The sequence below is a fragment of the Bos indicus genome, chromosome 19, assembly GCF_029378745.1.
Source record: "Bos indicus isolate NIAB-ARS_2022 breed Sahiwal x Tharparkar chromosome 19, NIAB-ARS_B.indTharparkar_mat_pri_1.0, whole genome shotgun sequence".
NCBI classification, from domain to species: Eukaryota; Metazoa; Chordata; class Mammalia; order Artiodactyla; family Bovidae; genus Bos; species Bos indicus.
The window spans coordinates 56,663,956-56,690,420 of NC_091778.1; the positions used below are offsets into that span (position 1 = coordinate 56,663,956).

Below are 26,465 nucleotides of genomic sequence, written 5' to 3' on the forward strand. Positions count from 1 at the left end.
CTCGTCGCTATCTTTGAGGTGATCGGCGGCGCAGGTTACTTCGCTCTCTGGTCGCGCCTGATTCCTCAGCGAGTGGCCTTTGGTACGAGGAGGTTGGGGGTCTCGAGACTCTCCCCGCCCCCCGCCCCCAGTGTCGGTTTTCTCGGCGCCTTCGCTGCGCTGGCCTCGCGGCCGCCTCCGTCAGAACCGCTCCCCGGTGCAGACCCGCGAGGGCCGGCTGTAACCGCGCCCCCGGGCCGGACGATGCCTAGGAAGCTGCTGCTGCTGCCCCCGCTCTCCGTGTCCTCCGCTTTCCGCGCCCCGCGAGCCTGCCCCGCCGCCCGCCCCGCCATGAACGCCGCCCGCACCGGCTACCGAGTCTTCTCTGCCAACTCCACGGCCGCCTGCACCGAGCTGGCCAAGCGCATCACCGAGTAAGGGGCGGGGAATAGCGGATGTCCCGGGGGGCCCCTTCCTTTCGGGGAGACCGTCCTTGCTCCTCTTCGCCGCCACATCCCCCGACCGGGGCGAGGGATGATTTGGCCCCTTCATCCTGCCGCCCCCACCCTCAGCCCCGACCCCAACTCTGAAGCTGAAAACGCGTTGGGCCGGTTGGCTATTAACTGGCTTCTCCCCCAGCCCACCCCTCGGGTCCTTGGAGCGCTCGCCCTGCTTTCGGCTCCCCACTCCCACCTCCCAGGCGGTGGAAACCCCCGCCCCGCCAGATTAGAACTTTGTGGGATCGGGGGCGGCTCTGGGTTTGGCTGCTTTTCCCACGGTTGGAGTTGACCTCTGGATCTGATCGCTGCGGTTCCCAAGTCTTCCCACCCGGGGAGACGGAGGCCGGCACGTAGTTAAAACATCGGGTGCAGTAGATGGGGGTGGCTGGGGGCGGCCTTGCAAGTGAAAGACCCTCGAGGCCCAAGATGCACGGACTGAAGCAGACGTGTAGGGGAGGGCAGTGAGGAGAAGGCAACCCCGGGGAGCAGATTTATCGCAGCTGATGATTGAAACGACAGGTCTAACCGTAGTCTGTAAGTCAGTTAGGTTCGATCAGTCTAAAGTCTTTGCTTTTTCACTTGTTCACCTAAGGAAGCCTCCAGCCTCGAGTGGCATTTGGGGTCTTAGGACCTTGGGCGTCTTGCCCCTGGGCAAGAGACTTGATTTTCCTGAACTTCATTGTAAGATAGAGACAGTTCCTTCTACTGGGCCCAGAACATTGTCAACACGAACCAAATAATGGTTCATGCCTTCAAGCGTCTAGCAGAGCAGAGGTTCATAGTGGCCCTCTGAATAATACATGCTTACTAAATGGCCTCTTTTCTAGTTGGCTCTTGTAGAGAGTTCCAGAGCCTATTGTAGAGAAAGAACCTTCTGAGGCCTTTGCAAATAAAGTTGTTAAAAAAATAAATAAGCTTGTTTTTTAACTTTTAAAGTCATTTTCACGTTTTAAACAACTTTATTAGAGTTCTGTGGGGTTTTCAGAGTTATAAGTAATGCATGAATATATTTTAAAATTCTAGATGAAAAATGTAGAAGAAAGGGGAAACTTTAGTCATATTATCTCAGTAATGCCTGTGTTCTTTTTAGTTAGTTTTAAATGAGATTAGAAGAGTGTAAAAAAACAAACAGTCCTTTTGCAGTCTACTACCTCGTTTCCATTCCTGACCACTGATTATTTGTCTTTCCTTCTGAGGCCAACTAAAACACTAATTTTAAATATAAAGCTTGTGTTTGTTTATTTTGGGTCACATTTACCACAGTGACCTTGCTGAAAGAAACCAGAGCGGGGAGGGCAGAATTAAATAGTCAATGGTTTTGCCTTGGTCTTTTATATATATATATATATATATATATTTGGTTCTTGAAAAAATTGTTCCAGAAAAGTTTTAAGTTTTAACCATTTTTAAGTGTGTAATTCACTGGCATTAAGTACATTCACAGTGTTGTGTGATTATCAGCACTGTTCATTTCTAGATCTTTTTCATCATTTCAAATAGGAACTCTGTACTCTCTTTAAGTACTAACTCCCCTTTATCCACCCCTCCCAGTCCCTGGTAACCTCTGTTCTATTTTCTGTAGCTGTGAATGTTCCCATTCTAAGGTCTTCCTATACATGGACTCATACAATATTTGTCTTTTTGTGTCTGACTTTTTTACTTAGAATCTTTTTTTTTTTTCAATCGAGGTTCATCAATAATGTGGGCTTCCCTGGTGGCTCAGTGGTAAAGAATCTGTCCACAATGTGGGAGACCTGAGTTCAGTCCCTGGGTTGGGAAGATCCCCTGGAGAAGGGCATGGCAACCTACTCCAGTATTCTTGCCTAGAGAATCCCTGTGGACAGAGGAGCCTAGCCGGGCTACCGTCCATGGGGTCCCAAAGAGTCAGACACAACTGAGCAACTAAGCACATAGCACATCCGTATTGTAGCATGTACCAGAGTTTCATTTCTTTTTAAGACTGAATAATGTTCTGTTGTATACTTGGCTGGAGTGTTTTTAAACAGATTGTAGAACATAAACAACAACCGATTATCAACAGCCCTTATTTCACTCATAAAAATGGTAATACTGACTCATAACTGAAAACAAACAAAACCCATTATTAATTCCTTTGTCTACTCTCATGTCTAGTCCTAATGTATTTCACTGTGTGTGTTAGTCACTCAGTCACGTCTTTGCGACCCCACAGACCGTAGCCCACCAGGCTCTGTCCATGGGGGCAAGAATACTGGAGTGAGCTGCCGTTTCCTTTTCCAGGGGATCTTCCCGACCCAGGGCCTGAACCTGGGTCTCCTGCATTATAGGCAGGTTCTTTACCATCTGAGCCACAAGGAAAGCATATTTCCTAGATTGTCTCAAAAATGAGTTTTCTACTTGCTTTGTTCTAATCAGGATCCAAACAAGATTCATATTGCGTTTGGTTAATGACACGGAAGTCTGATGCTTTTGACCACTGAGGCATTTACCTTTGGCTTGTGTTTTTGGAATTATTGCTGCTAACCACGTATTTGTTTGCAATCGATTTTGCAAGACAATTATTATTCGAAAAATGATGGAACTAGATGTTAAACTTTGGTTGTGGGCTCTTCCCAGTAAAGTGGTGTGTTACAGAATGGTGAGCTCTGGAAGCTGCTCATGGAATGACAGCGGAGTTTTAGTTCTTAATGAGTTAAATTTTCTAAATTTTTTTTTTTTTGGTAAAAGAATGCTGATGTATTCGGAGAAGGTGATGGCACCCCACTCCAGTACTCTTGCCTGGAAAATCCCATGGACAGAGAAGCCTGGTAGGCTGCAGTTCATGGGGTCCCTAAGTTGGATACGATTGAGCGACTTCACTTTCACTTTTCACTTTCATGCATTGGAGAAGGAAATGGCAACCTACTCCAGTGTTCTTGCCTGGAGAATCCCAGGGACGGGGGAGCCTGGTGGGCTTCCATCTGTGGGGTCACACAGAGTCGGACTGAAGTGACTTAGCAGCAGCAGCTGATGTAGTTATTGTAGTCTTTTTGTTAAACACGTGCCTGTGAACTGGAGTTTTTCTAAAAAGAGCCTTCATTCTTCTTTTTCAATTGTTTATTTTTTGGCTGAGTTACACAGCATGTGGGATCTTAGTTCCCTGACCGGGGATTGAACCCCAGTCCCCTTCGTTGGAGTTGTGACTTCTCTGATGGTCCAGTGGTTAAGACTCTGCACTTCTGAAAGGGGCTTAATTGCTTTTTTTCTCCCTTTAGGCGTCTTGGTGCTGAATTGGGGAAGTCTGTGGTTTATCAAGAGACCAATGGAGGTAAGTTAAACTTCTTAAACATTCTTTGTCCTTCAGGCTCTGTTTAATTGACTGGCATGTTTTTAAAAGGCGAGTGTTACTAATATTTAACACAGAAATCCGTTGCTCTTTAACAATAGGGTTGGAAAGTTTTCAGTACTTCTAAACCTTGACTGGAGAAGGCAATGGCACCCCACTGCAGTACTCTTGCCTGGAAAATCCCATGGACGGAGGAGCCTGGTGGGCTGCAGTCCATGGGGTCGCTAGGAGTCAGACACGACTGAGCGGCTTCACTTTCACTTTTCACTTTCATGCATTGGAGAAGGAAATGGCACCCCACTCCAGTGTTCTTGCCTGGAGAATCCCAGGGACAGGGGAGCCTGGTGGGCTGCCGTCTCTGAGGTCCCACAGTTGGACACGACTGAAATGACTTAGCAGCAGCAAACCTTGACTTCTTGTTGTCTCCTTAAGTCTTCTTTCCTGTTGTTCCAAGGTAATGCAAATATCTTATCATTTTAGAATGAAAAAAGTGATGGAAGAGATTTTTCTTCCTTATTTTGCTGTATTTGATACAGACTTTCTACATTTATCTGTCTCACTAAGTCATCAAATGGTGTTAAGAGCCATCTGTACTAGATAGGTAATGACTTACTTTAAAAACCTCTTTGAGTTAGTTTTATCTCTCATTTTTTCTCTCAAGTCTTGTCAAAGCTCACCCTGGGTTAGTCACCACTTTTTGTTGCTGCCTAAGTTTTTTGTTCCGAACCAGGCGAAGGATGTGGGGCTCTTAATTCCCAGCCCAGGGTGGAACCTGCATCTCCTGCAGTGGAAGCGTGAGGTCCACTGGACCTCCAGGGAGATCCCCTGCCTGGGCTTCCAGGGAGAGCTGGAACATAAAGTAATACTGCTTGAAGGCCCTTTGTTGATAGCCGTGTTCCAGGAATAAACGCCCAGCTGGGAATTATTTTTGCAAAGTGGAAAGCCTTGGATTCATGTTTCTGTGTTTGCTCAGGAGATAATTAAGATGAAACTGATGTTTGGGGAGCTAAAAAAGCAAAGTATTGGGTAGTAATGTAAAGCATACGTTCTGGAGTGTATACAAGTTACATCTGTGTTATATAATCAACCCCCAGAAACCCTTAATCCAGCTTCCACACTCAATAGCTGTTAACTTGGTGACTTCAGAAGCTTTCCTGCCAGGGCAAGTCAGGAGATGCTTATTTTGATTTTTGTTGTTGTTGTTGTTATACACATGCCTGTGAACTGGAGTTTTTCTAAAAAAGAGCCTTCATTCTTCTTTTTCAATTAATTTGTTTATTTTTTGGCTGAGGTGTGCAGCATGTGGCAGTCTTAGTTCCCCGACCCGGGATTGAACCCCAGTCCCCTTCATTGGAAGCGTGACTTCCAGTGAAGGTGAGTGCATATAGGTGAGATAGCCTGTTTAACAGTAACAGGTTCGGTTCATTGTGATGGCATTTGGGGATCTCATAAATGAAGCATTGTAGGAAAGGAGGGAGGTTTGGGGAGCACCTTTTTCTCCATCTTCCCATCACTGTTCTGGGCCTCCTCTCTCTCTCGTGCTGTCAAAGCAGCTTCTTAACAGGCCTTCTTACTTGCATTTTCAGCCTTTAGTTTGTTCTGCTCCCCGCCAACGCGTTATTTCCACAATGCAAACGTTTTTGACTTACCTCTGCTTCACATTTTACAGGCTAGAGTTCAGTCTCCTTAGCAGTCGTGTTGGGGCCCTTTGGGACCTAGGTTCTGCCCATCTCACCTGCTTCACCTCGCATTACACCCATGAGCATGTCTTGTGTGCTCTGCTCAGGAATCCATTTGAAATCTGCCTGCTCCCCTCACTACCTCCACTGCTGCTGCTCTGGTCCAGCGCACTGTCTGTCACTTGCCTGGACTCCAAAAAACGTCCTGGAGTGGCTCTCCAAGTAGCCACTCCTGCTTTGCCACCATTCTCTTTACGCAGTAGCCAGTGATCCCACGAATCCTCCAGTGGTTCTCCTATCTACTTTGGAATAAAATCCAGACTCTTGGGAAGTCTGGCCACAGTTGGCTCCCTGCCCTCCTCTCTGTCTCCTTCTCCTCTTTCAGTCTGTCTCCAGATGCACAGTGATACCCCTGCCCCGGCTTGGCACACCCTGCCCCCGCTGTTCCTCACTTGCGTTCCCGCTACATGGTCCAGCCTGCGGTGAGGCCGTCGTCCCCAGGCGTTTCTCCTCTCTCGTGGCTGGGCTTTCTCCTACATACTGGCCTGGAGTGTTTGCCAGTCTGTGGCACTGCATTGTCTCTCCCGGGTCACTCTGTGTCCCCTTGGTCCAGTCCTCCTCTTTGGGACCCCAGCTCAGGGCCTGAAACAGAGGAGGCCACGGCGTTGTTAAAAGAACAATACAGATATTAACCCTTGGCCTCTTTAATTGCTGAATACTTTTCCCTGAGCATCTTGTGTTTATTTAGTGACGGATTTTCTTTTCTGGACCCTGAGATTTTACATAGACCTGATTATTGCTTTTGCCTTCTAGTCTATTTTTGGCTTATTTTCCCCTGAGCTTGACTTTTTTTTTTTCAGTACATGTCATTCCCAGATCTATTAAGAATTTATTTTGGTACACTAAGTGAAGTGTTGATTTAAGTTCAGTTCAGTCGCTCAGTCATGTCCGACTTTTAGCGACCCCATGGACTGCCGCACGCCAGGCTTCCCTGTCCATCACTAACTCCCGGAGCTTGCTCAACCTCATGTCCACCCAGTTGGTGATGCCATCCAGCCATCTCATCCTCTGTGGTGCCCTTCTCCTCCTGCCTTCAATCTTCCCAGCATCAGGGTCTTTTCCAATGAGTTGTTGTTTAGACTCCTTACTGCCCAATTGCTTACTCCAATTGCTGCCCAATTCTTACACCATTCTTACAGCATGAAGTACTTTTCCTTAAAACTATAGAACATTTTTATTTTTCAGAAACAAGAGTTGAAATACAAGAATCTGTTCGTGGCCAAGATATTTTCATTATACAGACAATACCCAGGTAAGAGCACGACTTTATCCCTTTTCCTCTAAAAATCTTAGTGATGTACCTTGCTGTCTCTTCATGTGAACTTCAGTTTTCTCTAAATTTAAATGTGTTTGTATGTTAAATGCTTTCTAAAATACGATATATATGTATGTGTTTGCATGCATACAGACACACACATCCGTCTTTTGGAATTCTTTCCGTGCTTGTCACACTGTACTTAACCGCTGTGTGTTTCCTTGATCATCTTTTCCAAGCTTGAAGCTCCTCAAGGACAAAATATCCTCCCTCCATTTGCCAGGGTCTGTCTGTTCCGCTCTACTGAGAGCCCTTGTTGTTGTTAAATGCGGTGCATAGCTGCTCTGGTTCATATCCACTGAGGCTGGTTTTTGCACTGCATTTAATTTTGCACAGTGGCTGGTCCCCCCGACCGTCTCTATTGCAGACACCATCTACTCCTCCTCTCCAGGCAGGAGGACAGGCCCTGGCAGAATCCTGGCATGCCTGAGTGTGAACTTCCCGTGGGGTTCTCTCCTCTCAGCCCCTCACTGGGATGGGGTTGGTGTCTTTGAAAAATCCAGACCTTCACATCTCGATCAGTTCAGTTCTTGAGATTGTGTTAGTGATAAGCAGGGCACTGGGTGCCCCAGCACGTGGACGCATTACACGCATCACTTTTAATCCTCGTGTGTCAGTCCTACGTGGCTGCTCTTGTTTGGTCCCTGTGATTCTGAGATTTATAATAAGAAATATGGATTTGGTCTTCCTGTCCTGGCGCAGAGCTCCTAAAACTGTTGGAACTTCCTCCGTGAGAATAGCAGTCAAAGTATCTCCATTATTCAGAACAAGCCCCTTTCAGTTACCCCTGAATTATGTTAATGCAAGGAGTTTTTGGAAATCCCCTGGATAAACCCAGGATGGGGGCTGGTTCCTGGGGGCACCAACCTTGTGATGAGAGGGTGGGTACCTTCAACCTAGCCCCTGTGACCTCTGGGGAGGAGTTGAATCCGTCTCCAGTGGCCATGATTTGACCACTTGTGCCGGTATCATGAAGCCTCCATAAAACCCCCAGAAGGCCTGGGTGTGGAGAGCTTCTGGGTTGGTGAAGATGGGGGTGCTGGGAGGTGGGTGCTCACAGCAAGGTTGGGGACGCTCTGCACCCTTCTGCCATACAGCATGCAGGATCTTTGTTCCCCCACCAGGGATCAAACCCGTGCCCCCCTGCAGTGGAAGCACCAAGGCCTAACCGCTGGGTCTCCAGGGAATTCCCTGAGTTCTTCTTTTTATTATTATTATTAATTTGCTCTAGCAAACTAATCGGAGCTGAGGAGTGGGTCCTAGGAACCTCTCAATTTATAGCAGGTTGGTTAGACACAGGTGACAGCCTGGACTTGCCCATATCTGAAGTGAGGAAGGGTGGTCCCATGGGACTGGGCTCTTAAGCTGTGGGATCTGTTGCTATGTCCAGAGAGAGACAGTCAGAATTGAACCGAATGGTAGGACACCCAGCTGGTGCCCCCAAGATTCTGAGAACTACGTGTCTATGGGAAAACCCCAGCACATTTAGTGACCAGCAGTATTAAGTGTTGTGAATGTACAGAGAAGGAAAAAACCTTTTCCTTACAGTCCCCTCTGATGGGATTGAGAAAGTTGGGCCTGCAGGAAGCTGAGGACCACAGGGTCATGGAGAACGTGATCTGAACCCTAGTATAAAGAGTTTCCTTGTACACTGATAACTGGTAGCTACTCAGTATTTTATTTTTAATATTTTTTTCTGATTATAGGAGTAATACTCATTTCTAAAAACACAAGCTTTATAGAAACGTGTATCAGAAAATAAAAATTCCCCAGCCCTCATCCACCCCCTAGTCTTCTGAGATAACTAGTTTAAGTAGGTGTTTGTTCCTCTCTGTGGGATATGTACAGACAAATTTAGGCTCCATCATTCAGGTGATCCTCGAAACCAAAATAAAAGCCATTTTAATTTCCCTGCGTGGCTTAGATTTCAAAAGGGTGTGTAACGAGGCCCACCTCTGCCCTCCTTGGCCCTCAGCCACTCCGCATCCCTCCCTGGATGTGGCAAGTGTCATCGGGTTCCTAGGCATCCTTTCAGAGACTCTGCATGTTCAAGCAGTTGTGTATATGTTTTTCTTAATTTTTTGCATAGAAGGAGCCTGATAGGGAGTTCCCTGGCAGTCCGGTGGTGAGGACTGTACCCTTCTACTTCAGGGGGTATGGGTTTGATTCCTGGTTGGGGAACCAAGATCCTACAAGCCAGGCGGTGTGGCCAAAAAGAAAAAAAAAAAAAAAAAAAAGTGCTGTTGCACATTGCTGAACTTAAAAAAAAAAAAAAAAAAAGCCATGTATCATATCAACACAGAAAGAGCCGCTTCATCTTTTAAAGATTCAGATTTTGAAATAGTCACAGATTTACAGAAAACTTGTCTGTGCAGTACAGCCACTTTAGACAAATTTGCCAGTCTGATATCTCCCTACCCCCCCAAATCACACAGTGTGTGATTCCTACAAAGGAGACCTTTCTTTCTCTCTCTCTCTCTTTTTTTTTTCCTGCACCACATGGTCTGTGGTATCTCAGTTCCCCAACCAGGGATCAAACCCGGGCCCATGGCAGTGAAAGCTTAACCGCCAGACCACAAGTTAGTTCCCAACAAGGGCATTCTACACAGCCACAGTGCTGCCATCAAAATCAGGATACTGAGACCTCTGTGTCATTACCACCTAAGCCTCAGACACCATCCCCAGTTGTCTGCTGTCCCCCAGGGCTCTTCCTGGCTCCAGGAGCCAGTTGAGGCTCAGGCGGCACTTACTTGTCATGTATCTTACCTTCTAGACAGTCTGGAACCGTCCCTTAGTCTTTCCTTGACTTTCAAAACTTTTGACACTTTTGGAAGATGTTGACACTTCGGCCAGTTGATTTTGTTGAGTGCCCCTCAGGATAGGCAGTTCGTTTCCTTGGTGTCAGGAAGTTGTGCTGTATCTAATTATTGGTTTCCATATCTCATGGTAACCCAGAAGGCAGCAGAAATGTTAATATGTGCAATCCAGGGTGGAGTTGGGGCAGCACTATAGACTGAACTTTCTAACGTGGACGTGTTTTCCAGGGGAAGGACAAAAGAAACATGGAAAAACATGTTGGTTAATAGCTTATTGGGAAATATTTGTTGTTGTTTTTGTTTGATTTTTTCTACTCATGCTTAGGATATTTGAAATTTAACCAAAGGAAGAGGTAAGGAGCAGTCCTTGGAGTTGCAGTGGAGAGAGTGACTCGTATAGGATAACATGACAGTAATTTTACATACTCACCATGTGGAAAGGCTTCTCTTTGAAGCAGCAGCACAGATACACGTGATGCTTTTAGAAACCAGAACCACGTCCTGAAGATGGTGCGGTTCCCGTGTGTACTTGTTTTGAGATTATTTTAGAAGCCACAGTTGGCTTCCCTGGGGTTCAGTTTGGTGGTGTCAAAGCAGAACACCTTCACTGGACAGTTCCTGTATCTTTCAGGATGATGGGGATGGGAGCGGAAATTTGGAGAAAAGACAGAGAGAATGTGTGTGTATCCCATGAAGAGTTATTGGGTTTGTCCCAGTAAACAGTGTAAAACAACATTCTGTTGCCTGACTACAGAATATTTGAATGACAACTAAATTTAGTTAATTTAGCAGGGAATTTGGTTTTTTAGTCCTATCTGCCATACGTGGTTATATAGATTGCCAATCGGTGCAAAATGCACAGCTTAAAAGTTGCAAGTTAAGTTTTATTTGAGGACCTTACTGGGGACTATAGCCTTGGAGCTGGTCTCAGAGATGGCGCTAAGGAACCACTCTGATGAGATAAGAGAGGAACCGGGATATGTGTGAGGTTTTTTCAGAGTTGGGGGAGCGGGGGGAGGGGGGGAAGTGAAACATCAGAAGATTATTGCTGATCACAAAGCAGAGACATCACAATGATTTTAGTGCTTTTCTGTACTTGGGAAGATAAGGATTTGAGGTCATTGAAATTAGCCCTTAGGTATGCATCTTTTTATCTAGGGCCTGTTACCCAAAGTCTAGAGAGCTGCTTGTTTTTTCTCCATCCTGAATTCTCCTCAGGGCTTGACTCTGGTGGAAGTCAAGAGGTGTCCTGGGCAAGGTATGCAGGGAGGGGTCTGGAGCTTTCAGCTGCTCACCCCCCAGCTCTCCAACCCGGAAGTTCTCTGAACCCCCTCCTTTTTGGGTTTTTACAGAGGCTTCATTCCATAGGTATGATCTATTAAATCCTTAGCCATTGGCGATCGATTGAATCCAGACGTCACGGGATAGGACTGAAAGTTCAACTTCTCTAACACATGGTCTGTCTCCCAGGCAACCAGTCTCCTCCTTCAGGAGTAGTCCAAAAGTCACCTCGTTAACATAACTAAAGACACCTTTACTAGTCTCAAAGCTTAGGAAATTCCAAGGGTTTCCAGACAGAGCCAGAAATGGCAACCAAATAGGTATTCCTGACTAAATCACGCTGTCACAGGGAGGGACTCAGGGAGCTCCCAGGTAAACTGAACACTGCAGCCGAGTGAACTAGATAGGAAGCTTACGAAGTGCTGTTTGAAGGACAGGTTTTCGTGTTTTGTGTCACACATTCTGGTTTGTTGATGTAACTGCTGGTGTTTAGTCACTAAGTCCTGTCCACCTCTTTGCGGCCCCACGGACTGTAGCCCACCAGGCTCCTCTGTCCGTAGAATTTCCCAGGCAAGAATACTGGGATGAGTTGCCATCTGCTTCTCCAGGGGATCTTCCCCACTCAGGAATTGAACCCATGTGTCCTGCATTGGCAGGCGGATTCTTTATCACTGAGCCGCATAAGACGACTCATTAAAAGAACATGAAGCTTACTTGCTGCTAGTGATTAATTGTTGGAGGTGGAGGTGGCGTACATCCTGCTCCCTGACCCTGTTCTCAGTTCTTCCATCTGTGTTGCTGGTCTGTCTGTGCAGTTTTAACTGATATATATAGACTGTGTCCTTACCTCGCACTCATTTTTTGCCCATTGAAAATGAGAGAGCAGTGAGAGCCAAGGTTAATATAAGATGTGATAGTCTTAGGGAAGAGAAAAAGAGTTGGTAAACAATTAAGATTGTTCTACTTAGAGATTACAGGCACTAGCCAGAATATGCTGGGAACAGATAAACAAAGCAGGAGCTGCCAGCCAGTTTCTCTTGGCCCTGCTAACTCACACAGTAACTGCCTGGTATCCAGTTTGTCTGGCGTCCCTCAGAGAATGGGTAGAGCCCCTGTGACAAAGGCCCTTTTGTCGCCTTCCTGACGGAAAGGGGGTAGGGCATGGGAGGCTTTCCTTAGCCTTGATCTAGAGAATGTTGAATCCCCTGGCGCATAGGTCATTAGGAAATGGAAAAAGTAAAAAAAAAAAAACAAACAACTCGTGGGAGAGATTAGTAATTAGTGGAAAGAAAGTTACTCTGAAATCAAGGCTTCTCCGAAGTTTCTGTCCTCTTGTCACACTCAGTGTCTTACCGCCTGGCCCTCCCTCGCGTGGTGTGTAAACCTCGTGGTGGACGGTTGTGTTGTAAATGCTGTCACAGGGACAGCGGAAAACTCATGACCCAGATAAACATTCTTCCAGGATCTGTTGAATTAACTTCAGCCCTCAACGTGTTGTTGGCATTGGGATCCGGTGTAAGAAACCACCACGTCCAGTGAAGCTGTTTTAATGCCACACGTGCACCACACCAGTGGAAGATTAAGAAAGCTTATCTAACGTCAACAAGCAGCCTGTATGTGGAAGCAGCTTTTGATAGAGGGTATACGATGCCTGATGTTTAGAGACGGACTCCTGAGTTACATACGTTCTATCCTGAGTGCCGTACCGGCTTCATCTGAGCCCCCAGAGCCCACAGGCATCCATTGAGATGATCTGTTGTGGGCGGGGAGCTCTGTTCTCAGGGCTGAAGGGTCAGAAGGCGAAGGGAACATTCTCAGGTGAGTTAGCGTTCTCCTAGGGACAAATGATTCCAAGGGTGATGGTGGGGGAAAGCCAGAGGACCTCCCCCCAACAAGATGAGGTCAGCCTCTTTTACCATGTTACCTCCCCACCTAATACGGTACCTGAGGCAAGGTGCTCAGTAATTATTTGGTAAATGGATGATGCAGGATGAAAATTGTTGAAGAGTGTGGAAAACTGACCAAGTATTATGAATTCCTTAGGTTGATACAAATGTAATTACGATTTTAGACCATGAATTTTAAATCATTTTAACTGGGCTCAAACACATTTTTATTAATCAAAATAGGAACCATTAAAAGCAACACATTTTTGCCAGAGGAATAAGTTGGTATATTCCTGTAGTGTAAAAATCGGTGCTTCGGGATTCTACAAACTCTTGGAAAGCATTTTTTGCCTTCTGCTGGTCGTGGAAACATTTTCCCTGCAAAAAGTTGTCAAGATGATTGAAGAAGTGGTATTTGGTTGTCAAGAGGTCAGGTGAATATGGCGGACGAAGCAAAACTTTGTAGCACAATTCATTCAACTTCTGAAGCGCTGGTTGTACCGCGTACGGTTAGGTGTTGTCATGGAGAAGAATTAGGTCCTTTCTGCAGCCCCAGCTGCAGGCGTTGCAGTTTTCGATGCATCTTGTCGACTTGCTGAGCATACTTCTCACGTGTAATGTTCTGCCAGGATCACAAAGCTGTAGTGGATCAGACTGGCACAGACTACCAAACAGTGACCGTGACATTTTTTTGGTGCAAGTTTGGCTTTGGGAAATGCTTTGGAGCTTCTTCTCAGTCCAGCCACTGAGCTGATTCTCGCCGGTTGTCGTATAAAATATACTTTTCATTGCATGTCACAATCAATCCAATCGAGAAATGGTTCGTTGTTGCTGCACAAAATAGGAGAAGCTGACATTTCAAAATGACAGTTTTTTAATTTTTGGTCAGCTCACGAGGCACGTACTTATTGAGCTTTTTCACCTTTTCAATTTGCTTCAAAGGCTGTTTGATGGTAGAACGGTCATTGTCGAATTCTTTGGCAACTTCTCGTGTAGTTGTGAGGATCAGCTTCAATGACGCTCTCGGTTGGCTGTCGTCAACTTCTGATGGCCAGCCACTGTGCTCATCGTCCTCAAGAGTCTCATCTCCTTTGCCAAACTTGTGAACCACCACTGCCCTGTGCGTTGTTAGCCAGTTCCTGGGGCAAACGCATTGTTGATGTTGCTAGTTGTCTCTGCTGCTTTATAACGCATTTTGAACTTGAATAAGAAAATTGCAGGAACTTGCTTTTTGTCTAACGTCATTTCCCTAGTTTAAAATAAATATAAAATACACAGTAATAAGTCATTAGCAAAAAAACATAAAGTGAGAAACGGGCATTAAAATGATGTATAATATAACCACATTTATTTAAGGAAGTATTCCAAAACAGCAAAGTTCAACAGTGGGAAACCGCAATTACTTTTGCACCAACCTAATACCCTTGAAAGTGTTTAATAAGTGTCTTGTCACGATTATACCAAAAGGTTGTGTGTCTTCTGACCTTTTGATGCCAGACGTGGGATGTTATTAACTTGGGAATATGAGGGAGAAGAAGATGCCAGTTTATTTCAGAGAAAGGAAATGATAACTGGAAAATATGTAACCTGTTAGCAATCCAAAAGGAATGTCTCAGTTGACAGTTGCATCTTGAAGTTGAGCCCAGAATCAACTCTGCCTACCCTGTGGGAGAAATAAACACAGAAGCTTATGACTGAAGCTTGAAGTAGTCGTAAAAAGTCCAGACTACAAAGGGGAGGTAGGAAGCCCCCCCAGTGAGCGTGGGCACGGAGCCGTGTCAGAGTGAAAGGGTTGCTCCCTCCCAGGTGCGCAGGTGAATGTAAACTGGAAGCCACTGGGGGGAAGTGGCCTGACAGTCCTTCAAGCTAAAAAGCGTTTCGTGATAAGTATGTCATTCGACCACTTATTCAACATTTATTTTCTGCTGTGTTGATGGCAGGCCTTTCCATTTTGATCAGGTGATTCAAGAACTGAATAAATAATCCAGGGATTTCCCTGGTGATCCAGTGGTTAAGACTTTGTCTTCCAAATCAGGAGTGCAGGTTCGGTCCCTGGTCAGGTAACTGAGATCCCACATACCACAGGTATGGGGGAAAATGGGCAAAAATTAACATAAATAAATAAAACTTTTTTTTTTTTTGGTAAAGTATAATCTGAAGAGCCTGTTCCTCACTTGGGTGGGAACTCGGACATGGGAAATGATCTTCTTTATCTTGGGAAGGCAAGGGGGAAATACACTCCTAATGCAAAAGAAAGGGTGTTCGAGGACACCTGGACAATCCCAAGAAGAGTTGGGAGGAGGCTAGAGAGAGGGTTGAACTTTAGAAGGTCATCCTGAAGGATTTCAAGGCCCTTTAAGAGCAGAGCCTTACGTTATACTTGATCAGTCTTGGCAAAGGGTGGCACTCAGCATTCATTAAAATTTGGAAATAACCTTTCCTTTGAATACCTTTCAGATTCCCATTTCCTTCTTTGTTTGTCTGGGTAATTTTTGTATTGCAGGTGGCTTCAGTGGTAAAGATTCTGCCTGCCAATGCAGGATCCACAGGAGACTTGGGTTCAGTTCCTGGGTCAGGAAGATTCCTATGGAGAAGGAAATGGCAACCTGCTCCAGGATTCTTGCCTGGGGAATCCCATGGACAGAGTAGCCTGATAGGCTATGTCCATACCCTTTGCCTCGTAGGCAAAGGGTCTGATACAACTGAGCGACTGAGCACGCACGTGAATCTATATCTTAGGGGAAGAAGGGGCGGGGGAGATTTTTGGAAGTTAACATCCAAGACCTTCCCGCCCCGCTCATCCTTCTCTCCACCCCAAAAAGAAAAAAAAAAACAAATTCTTTCAGCTAAATAGAAGGGGTGGATTTTCCCTGGTGTTCCCAGGAAAAGAAGGTGCCAGCACCCTGGCCCGAGTTCAGATCCTGGGGTTGGTACCAGCAGGTGTGGGTTAACTGTGGTCATCAGCAGTCAACATCTGCTTCACCTGCCACTCCCATGACCGTATCACTGACAAGATCCAGGCAGAGATGAGTGTGGATGATGGTGCTGTGAATGTCAGTAACCTCAGATGCAAACTAAAGTTCATGCAGCTCAAAAGAAAAGCGAACCAGCTTCCTCCTCTATTCAGGAGGTGCCATCCTAAGCTACTGAGATGATTCACATTAACACTCATCTTGGTAACCCAGGTCAGGTTGCTGGGATTGAGATCCTTGCCAGGGGTTAATAAGTGACATTAATCCCAAAGGACAAATCTCACCTATTTCAGAGACGTGAACACAGCCGTGATGGAGTTGCTGATCATGGCATACGCACTGAAGACCGCCTGTGCCAGGAACATCATTGGTGTCATCCCCTACTTCCCCTACAGCAAGCAGAGCAAGATGCGGAAGAGGGGCTCCATTGTGTGCAAGCTCCTAGCGTCCATGCTGGCAAAAGCGGGTGAGTGCGGCCCACGCCCGGGGCCCCACACGGGCGGTTAGGACCCTCCCCGGGCCAGAGCAGTCCATACCCCACCAGCCGTAGGTGGTTGGTAGATACTTATTTCTCTGAGTGGTGTTGGGTAGTTTCTTTGTCTTGCTTGCTTTTGCATAATTCTGGTTAAGGATCGTGAACTTAGGTGTACATTTTTTTTCCTCTTTGTCCCACTTCAGAGTGACCTTGTCTGCTTCAGGATTCTTTTCTCTTAACTTGGACTTTTTCCTCATTCTATGTCCTGTTCATCTTATCATCACTGAAATTTTAGTGGACCATCTTGGCATTCAGCTGTGATCTTTTGACCTTCAGGTCTAGATTTGTTTAAACCTTAGATACCAGGGAGCTCAGTGATAAAGAATTTCCCCCTGCCAATGCAGGAGCCACAGGAGCCACAGGAGACGCGGGTTCGATCTGACCCCTGGGTTGGGAAAGCCCCTTAGAAGAGGAAATGGCAGCCCACTCCAGTGTCCTTGCTGGAGTAATCCTATGGACAGAGGAGCCTGGCGGGCTACAGTCCATGGGGTCACAAAGAATCAGATGCGACTGAGCACGAAATTCTGTATGTACATAGTAGTAAAACTGGGTGTTTGTTTTTTTTTTTACCATTTCTTCAGCTTATATACTCTCTTCTTCCTCCCTGATTGTCTTTCTGAATAGCACATCATAGCAGATCATAGCAGATCATTTTCATCGTATGTTTTTGTAGTGACCTACTTTCTGTTCAATGTAACAGCCTTTCAATTGTTGGGATTTTATTTGCTTCATGTTTATTTAAAAACTCAAATATAGATCTGAGTCCTCAGAAACATACTTGAATTCCATTCTTTAAAAATGTGTAATGTTTTTGGAAAGAAGAAGTAATTCTGGTTCTTTCCAAAGAACCAGAAATTTTGCTCTGGAAATTTTTCAGTGAGCTTGGCCACTTGCCATGAATGTACATTTTCTTTTGTTTAGCACTGTTGATTAAAAGAGTGTTTTCACTGTTTTTCTGTAAGTGTACTTCCTAACCCGTTCTCTTAGGACATAACACAGATTTCTCTGGAGTCTTCAGTGTCTTATCCTTGTGTTTTGTGGTTTCTTTCTCTCTAGAATGTATATTACTTTGCTTTTGCTTTCCTGTTTCTTCTGCATTTATCTACAGCCCTTCAACATTTCTTCCTAGATTCTTTAATCAAGGCCTTACTTGTTTTTTACATCTATTTTTGCTCCAGTATTTAATGCCCCATTCATATTTTTGCTTCTGCCTGATTTTTCTTTTCCTGGTTTTCAGGCCCAAGCCAATGGTTAGAGTAGAAGAGAGCACTGCTTTTTCTGGGTTTAGTTTTCTAATCCACGTGGAAGGTTATAGGCTCCTTTACATCAGGCTTAACATTGTCTTTACTAAGTTTTGTTAAGGTTGCAAATAAGGCATAGAACCGGCGCACTTGGTCAGTGCCCCCTGCCTTCAGTCTTCTGTTAGGAAGCAGGCACTGGGCATCTAGTTTGTGTCCACTGTAGCTGTCAATTTGTATGGGTGAACTTTGTAATTTTGTGTTTTAAAATTTCAGGTTTAACTCACATTATCACTATGGATCTTCATCAAAAGGAAATACAAGGCTTTTTCAGCTTTCCCGTGGACAACCTTAGAGCCTCACCTTTCCTGCTTCAGTATATCCAGGAAGAAGTGAGGAGCACCAGCAAATACCCCCTTGTCCTCAAAAGAGACCCCATGTAGTTCTTCTCTGGTACCAGGTTTCCATATTGGAAGGCGCAAAGGGTGATCACATGATCTCTTGCTGAAGTCTTAATACCTGAGGCAGCCAGCCAGAGTCAGTGTTGAGGCACAGAGGATCTTTTATTTTTTAAAGACATTAAAGACAGATTTCCTTATCATTAGCCATTTGCTTATGTTTTCTAAAATGAAGGTTTTAAGAATTGTTTTTTATCTTCTTGATGTAGCCTACTTTGGCCATGATGCTAATTGATAGGGATTAAAAAATGGTAACTGTGTGAATGAGATTCTAGCATACTTATTTGCTAATATGGATCATTTTTATAAGAGGAAAAAAGATGTAATGCCAGCACCCAAGTATTTTTGTTTATTTGTTTATTTTTTGATACCTTTTCAGTATTTTCTTATTTTTCCTCCAAATCTAGATTCCAAATTACAGAAATGCAGTCATTGTAGCTAAGTCGCCTGATGCTGCAAAAAGGTAAATAAGCCAGACACACTCATCCCTTTTGGGTGCTTCTGAAGTCCAAATGGGCTGTGTTAGGACCCAGGGTCTGTCCTAATACAGCCTGTGAAAGCTCCCGAGTCCAGCTTTCCCCCAAGTCATTGTCATACTCCAAACCACAGCTTTACCTCTAGTCTCCAAGTAACAGAGTGGTTCTTGGAATTACTCAGTTTTCCCTTGGGAGAAAATGAAGTTCTTCCTTCAAGTTCTCAGCAAAAGGAAAACAAGAATTGCACAAGCGCCTTTCAGGCATTGGTTTTTGAAACCTTTTTGAACAGAATTCTGAAGATGAGTGACTCCCCTGGCAGTCCAGTGGCCAAGACAGTGAGTTTCCAGTGTCGGGGTCTCAGCTTCCCTCCCTGGCTAGGGAGCTAATATCCTGGCGTGACAAGCGGCCAAAAAATAGAGAAAAAGACAAAACCAAAAAGCAACTAAAGATGAATGTGAGGCTGTTGGGCAAAGAGTAGAACCAAAATGCCCAGAATCAGATGCCAGCCCACTTCCCCCCTAGGGTGCCTCTTGAGACGTTTGCATTCTGGCCTGAGCCTCACATTCTGACTTGTAGAAACAGTTACTTTGTGTGTCCCTAAACGGTGGACTGGTATTTTCATTCTGTGGTTAATGAAGTGATGAGAAAGCTGTGCCTGGGTCTTCCTTCTCATGCGTCTCACCCACTCCTGTTGGCCTCCTCTCAGGGCCCAGTCGTACGCGGAGAGGCTGCGTCTGGGCCTGGCTGTCATCCACGGGGAGGCCCAGTGTGCAGAGATGGACATGGATGACGGCCGCCATTCCCCGCCGATGGTCAAGAACGCGACTGTCCACCCAGGGCTGGAATTGCCATGTAAGAGCAGCCGTGTCTTGATTCTATTTGTAAATTGAAGACAGTTTTGAATAGTACGAGTGGCTAGGAGTTCATTCCTACGTGGATGTATTCTGGTATTTTCTATTTTTCAAGTTTGAAATTTTATTTCTTTTTTTAGTATTAATATTATTTAAAAATTATTTTATATTGGAGTGTAGTTGATTTACAGTACTGGGTTAATTTTGAGTGTACAGCAAAGTGGTTTAGTTATTTGTGGTTGTTGCTGTTTAGTTGCTAAGTTGTGTGTCTGACTTTTGTGACTGTATGGACTGTAGCCTGCCAGACTCCTCTGTCCATGGGATTTCCTAGGCAAGAATACTGGAGTGGGTTGCCATTTCCTTCTCCAGGGCATCTTCCTGATCCAGGGATTGAACCTGCATCTCCTGAATTGGCAGGTGGATTCTTAACCACTGAGCTACCAGGGAAGCCGAGTTTAGTTATATGTTCAATATTATATCTATCACACATATTATACATATATATACACACATATGTCTATTTTTCAGATTCTTTTCCCTTATACGTTATTACAGAGTATTGAGTAGAGTCCCTTGTGCTATACAGTAGCTGTATATTGCTACTATTATCCTTGCTGACTATTTTACGTACAGTAGTGTATATGTAACAAATCTGTTTATCCCAAACTCCTAATTTATCCCCCTTCACACCTCTGTTTCCTAAGTCTGTGAGTTTGTTTTGTTTTATAAATAAGTTCATCTGTGTGCTTTTTTAGATTCTATTTATAAGTGACATGCTATCTCAATATTTTAAAATAATTGAATGGTATTATAGTGATTTTGTCTTTTGTGAAATATTTTGTTACCCACATTTGTAGGCATTGAGGACAGTAGAGCTAATCTGGGTAGCGCTTGGCTTTCCAAGAGTGTGAAATAATTTTGGCTTTAGTAAAAAGTTGTGTGTGTAGTGGTGTGAAATCTCAGGCTTTTGCACTTTGGTAAGAGGGTGATGGCGCTTCCCAGGTGGCACTAATGGTACATGCCCGCCTGCCAGTGCAGGAGACCGAGAGACACGGGTTGGATCCCTGGGTCTGGAAGATTCCCTGGAGGAGGGCGTGGCAGCCCACTCCAGTGTTCTTGCCTGGAGAATCCCGTGGACAGAAGAGCCTTGTGGGCTACAGTCTAGAGGGTCACAAAGTGTCAGACACAACTGAAGCGACGTAGCACACTTGCACACAAGATGGATGCTGGCAAACGTTTGTCAAATATCAGGCTTTGGTGATCAGGTAACTAGCATTTATTTTAGTGATGTAGCTCTTTTGACCTGATATACCTGATTTTTTTTGTTTTTAGTAATTTTATTTGTTGATTTATTTTTGGCTGTGCTGGGTCTTTGTTGCTGCACGGGCTTTTCTCTACTTGTGACGAGCAGAGGCTACTCTCTAGGGTGCTTGAACTTCTCCTTGCGGTGGCTTCTCTTGTTGCAGAGCACGGGCTTAGCTGCTCCGTAGCACGTGAGATCTTCCCAGATCAGGAGTCAAACCCATGTCCCTGGCATTGGCAGGCGGATTCTTAACCCACTGCGCCCCCAGGGAGGTCCTGTGAGGGCCTGTTCTCTTGATGCTCTGGTGAAGTCTGTCTCTTTTTTAGTAGCCACCAAATTGCGTGTTGAGTTTGTGCTGCTCCCAAAGCCAGTTTTGAGCAGGGACTGAGCGTACCAGGATTGAAGCTTTTGTTTTCCTAGTCTTTTTTTTTTTTTTTTTTTAAGCCTTGACCCTAGCCATGCCTGTTTTTCATTTCAAACTGACAGAATTTTTGAGGGGGAAAGGTAGGCTTACCAAAGAGTCAACAGGAGCATCAGACTAGAGCTGAGTTTCTGTTGCGGTCTGACAGGAGATACCAGCTTGCAGTCTTTTTCTTTTTTTACAGAGAAAAATGGTCAAGAAGGGACCACATCTCTTTAAGAAGTGGGGAGGTCAGCATAACCACCTACCCCCGTGGTTTAATTTACAGACAGGGTTTGAGGAGGGCTTTTCCGATGTTGGTTGTTTACTTCCTCCTCTTTTAGGTGATGCTTATACGCAGGGCCTTTGTGACTGCCCAAATTCAGGAAATTGCCCTTGTTTCCGGAATGGGAAATCGGGAAGTGTCTGTTGAAGTTTGCCAGTAACATAGTCTTGGATTTCAGCCTGGCTGATGTGCTGGTGTACGCAGAGGGACAGCTGTTCTTCCAGGTTTATAGCACCTGTCGAGAGGAGTCGGCTCTGGTGGATGGCCTGCTGATAATTACTAAACTGTAGAATTACCCTGAATTTAGCCTCTTCCCCTTCCCTCACTATTCCTACAGTAGATATTTCAGAATTAAAAGAAGCTTCCAAGACTTCCCCTGTAGTCCAGTGGTTAAGACTCCACACTCCCAGTGCAGGGGGCACAGATCGGGGAACTAAGATCCTGCATGCCATGCAGAGTGGCTGGGAAAAAAAAAAAGTGTTCCAAAAAAAGCAGAATATCTATTCTGACATACTTCTGCCTGCTCGGTTTACTGGGGCTTCCCTGGTGGCCCAGCAGTAAAGAATCTGCCTGCAGTGCAGGAGCCTCGGGAGACGTGGGTTCGATCTCTGGGTTAGGAAGATCCCCTGGAGGAGGGCGTGGCAACCCCTCCAGTATTCTTGCCCGGAGGATCTCCCTGTGGATAGAGGAGCCTGGCGGGCTATAGTCCATGGAGTTGCAAAGAGTTACTGAAGCGACAGACACAGCGTGCTCAGTTTGCCTAACCCCCTTTTCCGGTGAATTCCTCTGTCCCTTCAGCATCCTGTAGTTTGCTTTGTGCTCGGGATGGGCCTTTTTCACATGTAAATTTTGTAGTAGATAAGAAGCCTCAACTTTAAGGACCAGGTAAATCAGGACCAGTTTCCCTGGTAGCTCAGATGGTAAAGCGTCTGCCTACAACGAGGGAGACCCGGGTTCAATCCCTGGGTCAGGAAGATCCCCTGGAGAAGGAAATGGCACCCCACTCCAGTACTCTTGCTGGAAAATCCCATGGACGGAGGAGCCTGGTAGGCTGCAGTCCAAGAGTCGGACACGACTGAGCGACTTCACTTTCACTTTCACTTTAAATCAGGAAAAGATGGTGGACTTGTGATTGTCTTCAGCTTCCTAATTTTCAGGAAACTGATGATGTCAGTGGTGTAGTTATCTGATAGTGAGGTTACATTCTTTGTCCCAGTAAGGTCACCTCAGAGGAAAATGAAGTCAAGCCAGCTCTTTGGCAGCATTTCCCTGTTGACTTTCTACTTAGCCGCGTTTGTTTGTTTCTTTATTGTGTTTCTGTTCTGAGTGGCATTGCGGTGGGGCTGCTTCTCTGTGCAGGTGAGATCTTTCTAGCTCTGCTCCTCCACCCTCCATCTGGAGGTCCCCGTGCACCCAGGGTGGTCTGGGTCTTGGGCACACGGGGCTGCTGAGCCCTTGAAATGTGGTTGGTCCCAACTGAGAATCACCACGTGTAGAGAAGGCACACCAAGTAGGAAGACAGTGATGAAAAAAAAAAAGTAAAATGTCTCTAATAAAGGTGCATATCAATTATGTGTCAAAATGATAATATGTTAGGTATACTGAGTAAATGAAAAATCTGTGAATTTCACCTGTTTCTTTTTGCTTTGTGATATGGGTATGGAAAGTTTAAACTCGGCTTCCTTGCTGCTGGACGGTGCTCCTCTAGATAACCCATCTCTGGGAGGCCCCCGGTTAATTGAGGGAAATCCACACATTTTTCACTTGTCTGTCTGGGCTCTGCCACCTGTTCCAGGGAATGTGATGTGATGACTTCATTCACCTAGTGACCCTTGGCTGACTGGGGTCTTGTGATTTGTTTTGCTTTCCTAGTGATGATGGCCAAGGAGAAGCCGCCCATAACGGTAGTTGGAGATGTGGGAGGACGCATCGCGATCATAGTGGTAGGTCACCGTCCCCCTGCTGTGCAGAGATCACATCACTTTTAGTAGGTGTCCACCTTGGGATGGGTGTCCAGTGGTGATGGTACATATAAATGGCTCCGTCTAGCCTTGGACCCCCCTAGGACAAGTAGCAGAAACTTTTAACCAGATGAACAGGGATTATTATTACAACTTACACATGTAAAACGAGCACAGTAGTAGCACCTGTAAGTAAATTCAGTTCCACAAATAACCTTTGTCTTCAGGGCTCTGGGTTCTATGAAACCAGCTGACCCTACTCCTCACCCTTAAGTCTGTGGGCCATGAAGTGAGCTAGATGGGCCTTCCATTTTCACTATTGAGAACGTGTGTCTCCTTTGTTACTTTAACACGATACCTGTGCTCCCAGCTCTTAACTGCCTCTGCTGGGCCACAGGATCCAGCCTTTACTATGGCTCACTTCATTGCTCTGTTCCCATCAATTAACTTCCTCTTGGGCAAACAGTAAATGAGACACTGGCTGTGGGGTTTTCATCAGAAGTGTGAAATTGGGAGAGGAGTCTTGGGAGATCTCCTGAGCTGAAGCCGGGATGTCACGTGTGACTGTGAGGCTTTGCCGCGCTCTCCTTGGAAGTTCAGTCCACGCGGCTCTGTTGCCGCTGCCGAGGGCTGTTCAGTCCTGTCTTTGACCCAGGCGATGACTCTGTTCTTCCACTGGACACCCTCGAAAGCGAAGTGCAGAGAGGCACGTGTTTACAGACGGGGGTGGAGGGACCTCCTTGAGCCCGAGTGTGGGTCTCTCCGCAGGACGACATCATCGACGACGTGGAGAGCTTCGTGGCGGCTGCGGAGATTCTGAAGGAGAGAGGCGCTTACAGGATCTACGTCATGGCCACCCATGGCATCCTGTCCGCAGAGGCCCCCCGTCTGATCGAGGAGTCCTCCATTGACGAGGTCTGTCTGCTCTTTTTGAGGTTTTAAATCTTTATTTTATATGGAAAGAGCTAACATTATTTCTGTGTAAGGTAGACATCCTGGGTGAGCCATTCAGGGAAGTTTACTTAGTCCAGCGTAGAGGTCTGTGTGCTCCTGAGTCATGATTTGCTGCTCTGTCTTCTGTGAATAGTTCAGTGGCTCAGTCAGTATCACTTCCTTCCTCTCCAAAGGACTGAAATCATGCTTTGGGTGGCTAGCAGTCTGTCTGGGCAGATGTCAGATTTACAGTTAGAAATACGGGCTTGCCTGGTAGCTCAGCGGTATAAAGAATGCACCTGCAGTGCAGGAGCCACAGGAGACAGAGGTTCGATCCCTGGGTCGGGAAGATCCCCTGGAGGGGGACATGGCAACCACTCCAGTATTCTTGCCTGGAGAATCTCACGAACAGAGGAGCCTGGTGGGCTACAGTCTATAGGGTTGCAAAGAGTCGAACATGACTAAAATGACTTAGCACGCATGCACGCGCAGTTAGGAATATATGTCTATTTTCATATAGACTTGCTCTCTGTACGTCAGTATAATTTGATTCTAAAGTAGCATTTCTCTCAAGACCTAAATTCTTCCCTAATAGGAAGGTTTCTCACAGAGCTGGGTCTCATCTTATCATTTCTGCATACATAGACTAAGACCTCCATAAGCTTCTCTTTTGAATCTCTTCCCTTGAATGTAAACCTTCCCTTGCGTAGTGTTGGTTTGGTTTGTAACAACACACCCCGTGAAGTAAGGTTTTGTCCTTTGAAACTTGGTGTGTGGGCACCACATGTTAGATACACGTTTCCAGTGACCTCGTCAGGCCGCACAGCGTCAGTGACGGTGTGTATTTTCTGTTACTGCGCAACCAGGTGGTGGTGACGAACACTGTCCCTCACGAGGTGCAGAAGCTGCAGTGTCCCAAGATAAAGACTGTGGACATCAGTCTGATTCTTTCTGAAGCAATCCGGAGGATCCACAATGGGGAGTCCATGGCGTACCTCTTCCGGAACATCACGGTGGATGACTAGGTCTCTCGGTGGCCTTGGCCCTAGAGCTCCTGAGGAAACACGTGAAGAGCAGTGCCATCAATTGTGTACACGGGGTTTCCTTTCAAGGGAGGCAGATGGTTTCTCTTGCCAAGTTCGGTGGGTAGGAGGCATTAAGATAAGATAGTCCAGGGACAACAGGGGTTGTGGGGGAGTGGCCTCAGCTGTCTGCTGTCACCATCCTGTCTCTTAAAAAAAGTTAGATGCCTTCCTGAACAGGATCTGAAAATCTTGCTGATGTTGAAAGGGAGTGAAAGGCAGATGAAATCCTGACTCTCTAGCTTTCATTCAGTTGTTTCCACCGCAGGGACACGTCCGTGTGAATGTTGAACCTGGTTAGGGAAGCTGAGCACCGTTCCTGTTGCACTTGTCATCTTGCCGGTCAGCTTTCCCCAAGTCTTTTCTAGAGAATCCTATTTTTCTTTAAGAACCTGCTTGCCAACAGGCAGTGACAATGAAGCATTGGTGGTGATGCTCCTAGGGAGGACTGCACATTAGCAAGTCACGCCTATCTCTGGACCCCTGCGTTGCTCTTAAATTGCAAATAAAAGGATTTGCTGTGTTGTTAGTGTCTTCACTGCAGAGCTCCCCCCTCTCCTGCCTTCAGTCCAGACGCTGCAGAAGCCAGTGCCTTGAATGCAGACGGCCCAGGCCCATGGTTGGCCCTAGCCCTGGGCAGACATGCCCCTCTGCACGTTCCATCCCCTTCCCCTCACGTTCCCTGAAATTAAATTCTTGTTGAATAATACGTGATATTTGAATGTTTGAATATTCATATCTGAATATTTGAATGTTCAATATTTGAAACCTAAGTAGTTGGTACTTTAATAGACCTAAACTGCACTTTCTCCCTGTGTGCTCGGTGACGCTTAGGTTGGTTGCGTTACTTAGGACTGCACTTCATTTTTCTGCCAACATTTAAAATGACACAGTCCTAATTCTGTTATAGTTGACATCCTATTTGTCAGGTAGACTTTTTCTAGTCTGATCCAAGTCAGAACTGAATGAAACGGGAGGGAGCAGTGTCCGCCTGGAAATGAACTGCAGTTGCTCATTTGTTCCGTTGGTTCCTGAGATAATAAACGCTGATTCACTTACTTGTACCATTGCATTTCTCTGCGGGGAAGTTTCCTGGACATTTTTCTCCCTTTCCTAACAGCTAGGAAAGTTTTCCAGCCCACCATGGAGA

The 26,465-nt window shown here is 45.8% G+C and overlaps 1 protein-coding gene across 1 annotated transcript; it reads left to right on the forward strand.

Moving 5' to 3' along the window:
• On the forward strand, window positions 1-26,373 carry PRPSAP1 (phosphoribosyl pyrophosphate synthetase associated protein 1). Its single transcript, XM_019981956.2, has 10 exons — window positions 1-413; window positions 3,713-3,765; window positions 6,708-6,774; window positions 16,086-16,258; window positions 17,842-17,957; window positions 18,431-18,486; window positions 19,206-19,351; window positions 23,212-23,282; window positions 24,069-24,215; window positions 25,100-26,373. Exons 1-10 carry the CDS (start codon window positions 244-246, stop codon window positions 25,256-25,258), a joined length of 1,158 nt encoding a protein of 385 aa, XP_019837515.2. The 5' UTR covers window positions 1-243; the 3' UTR covers window positions 25,259-26,373.
• Window positions 26,374-26,465: the final 92 nt, after the last annotated feature.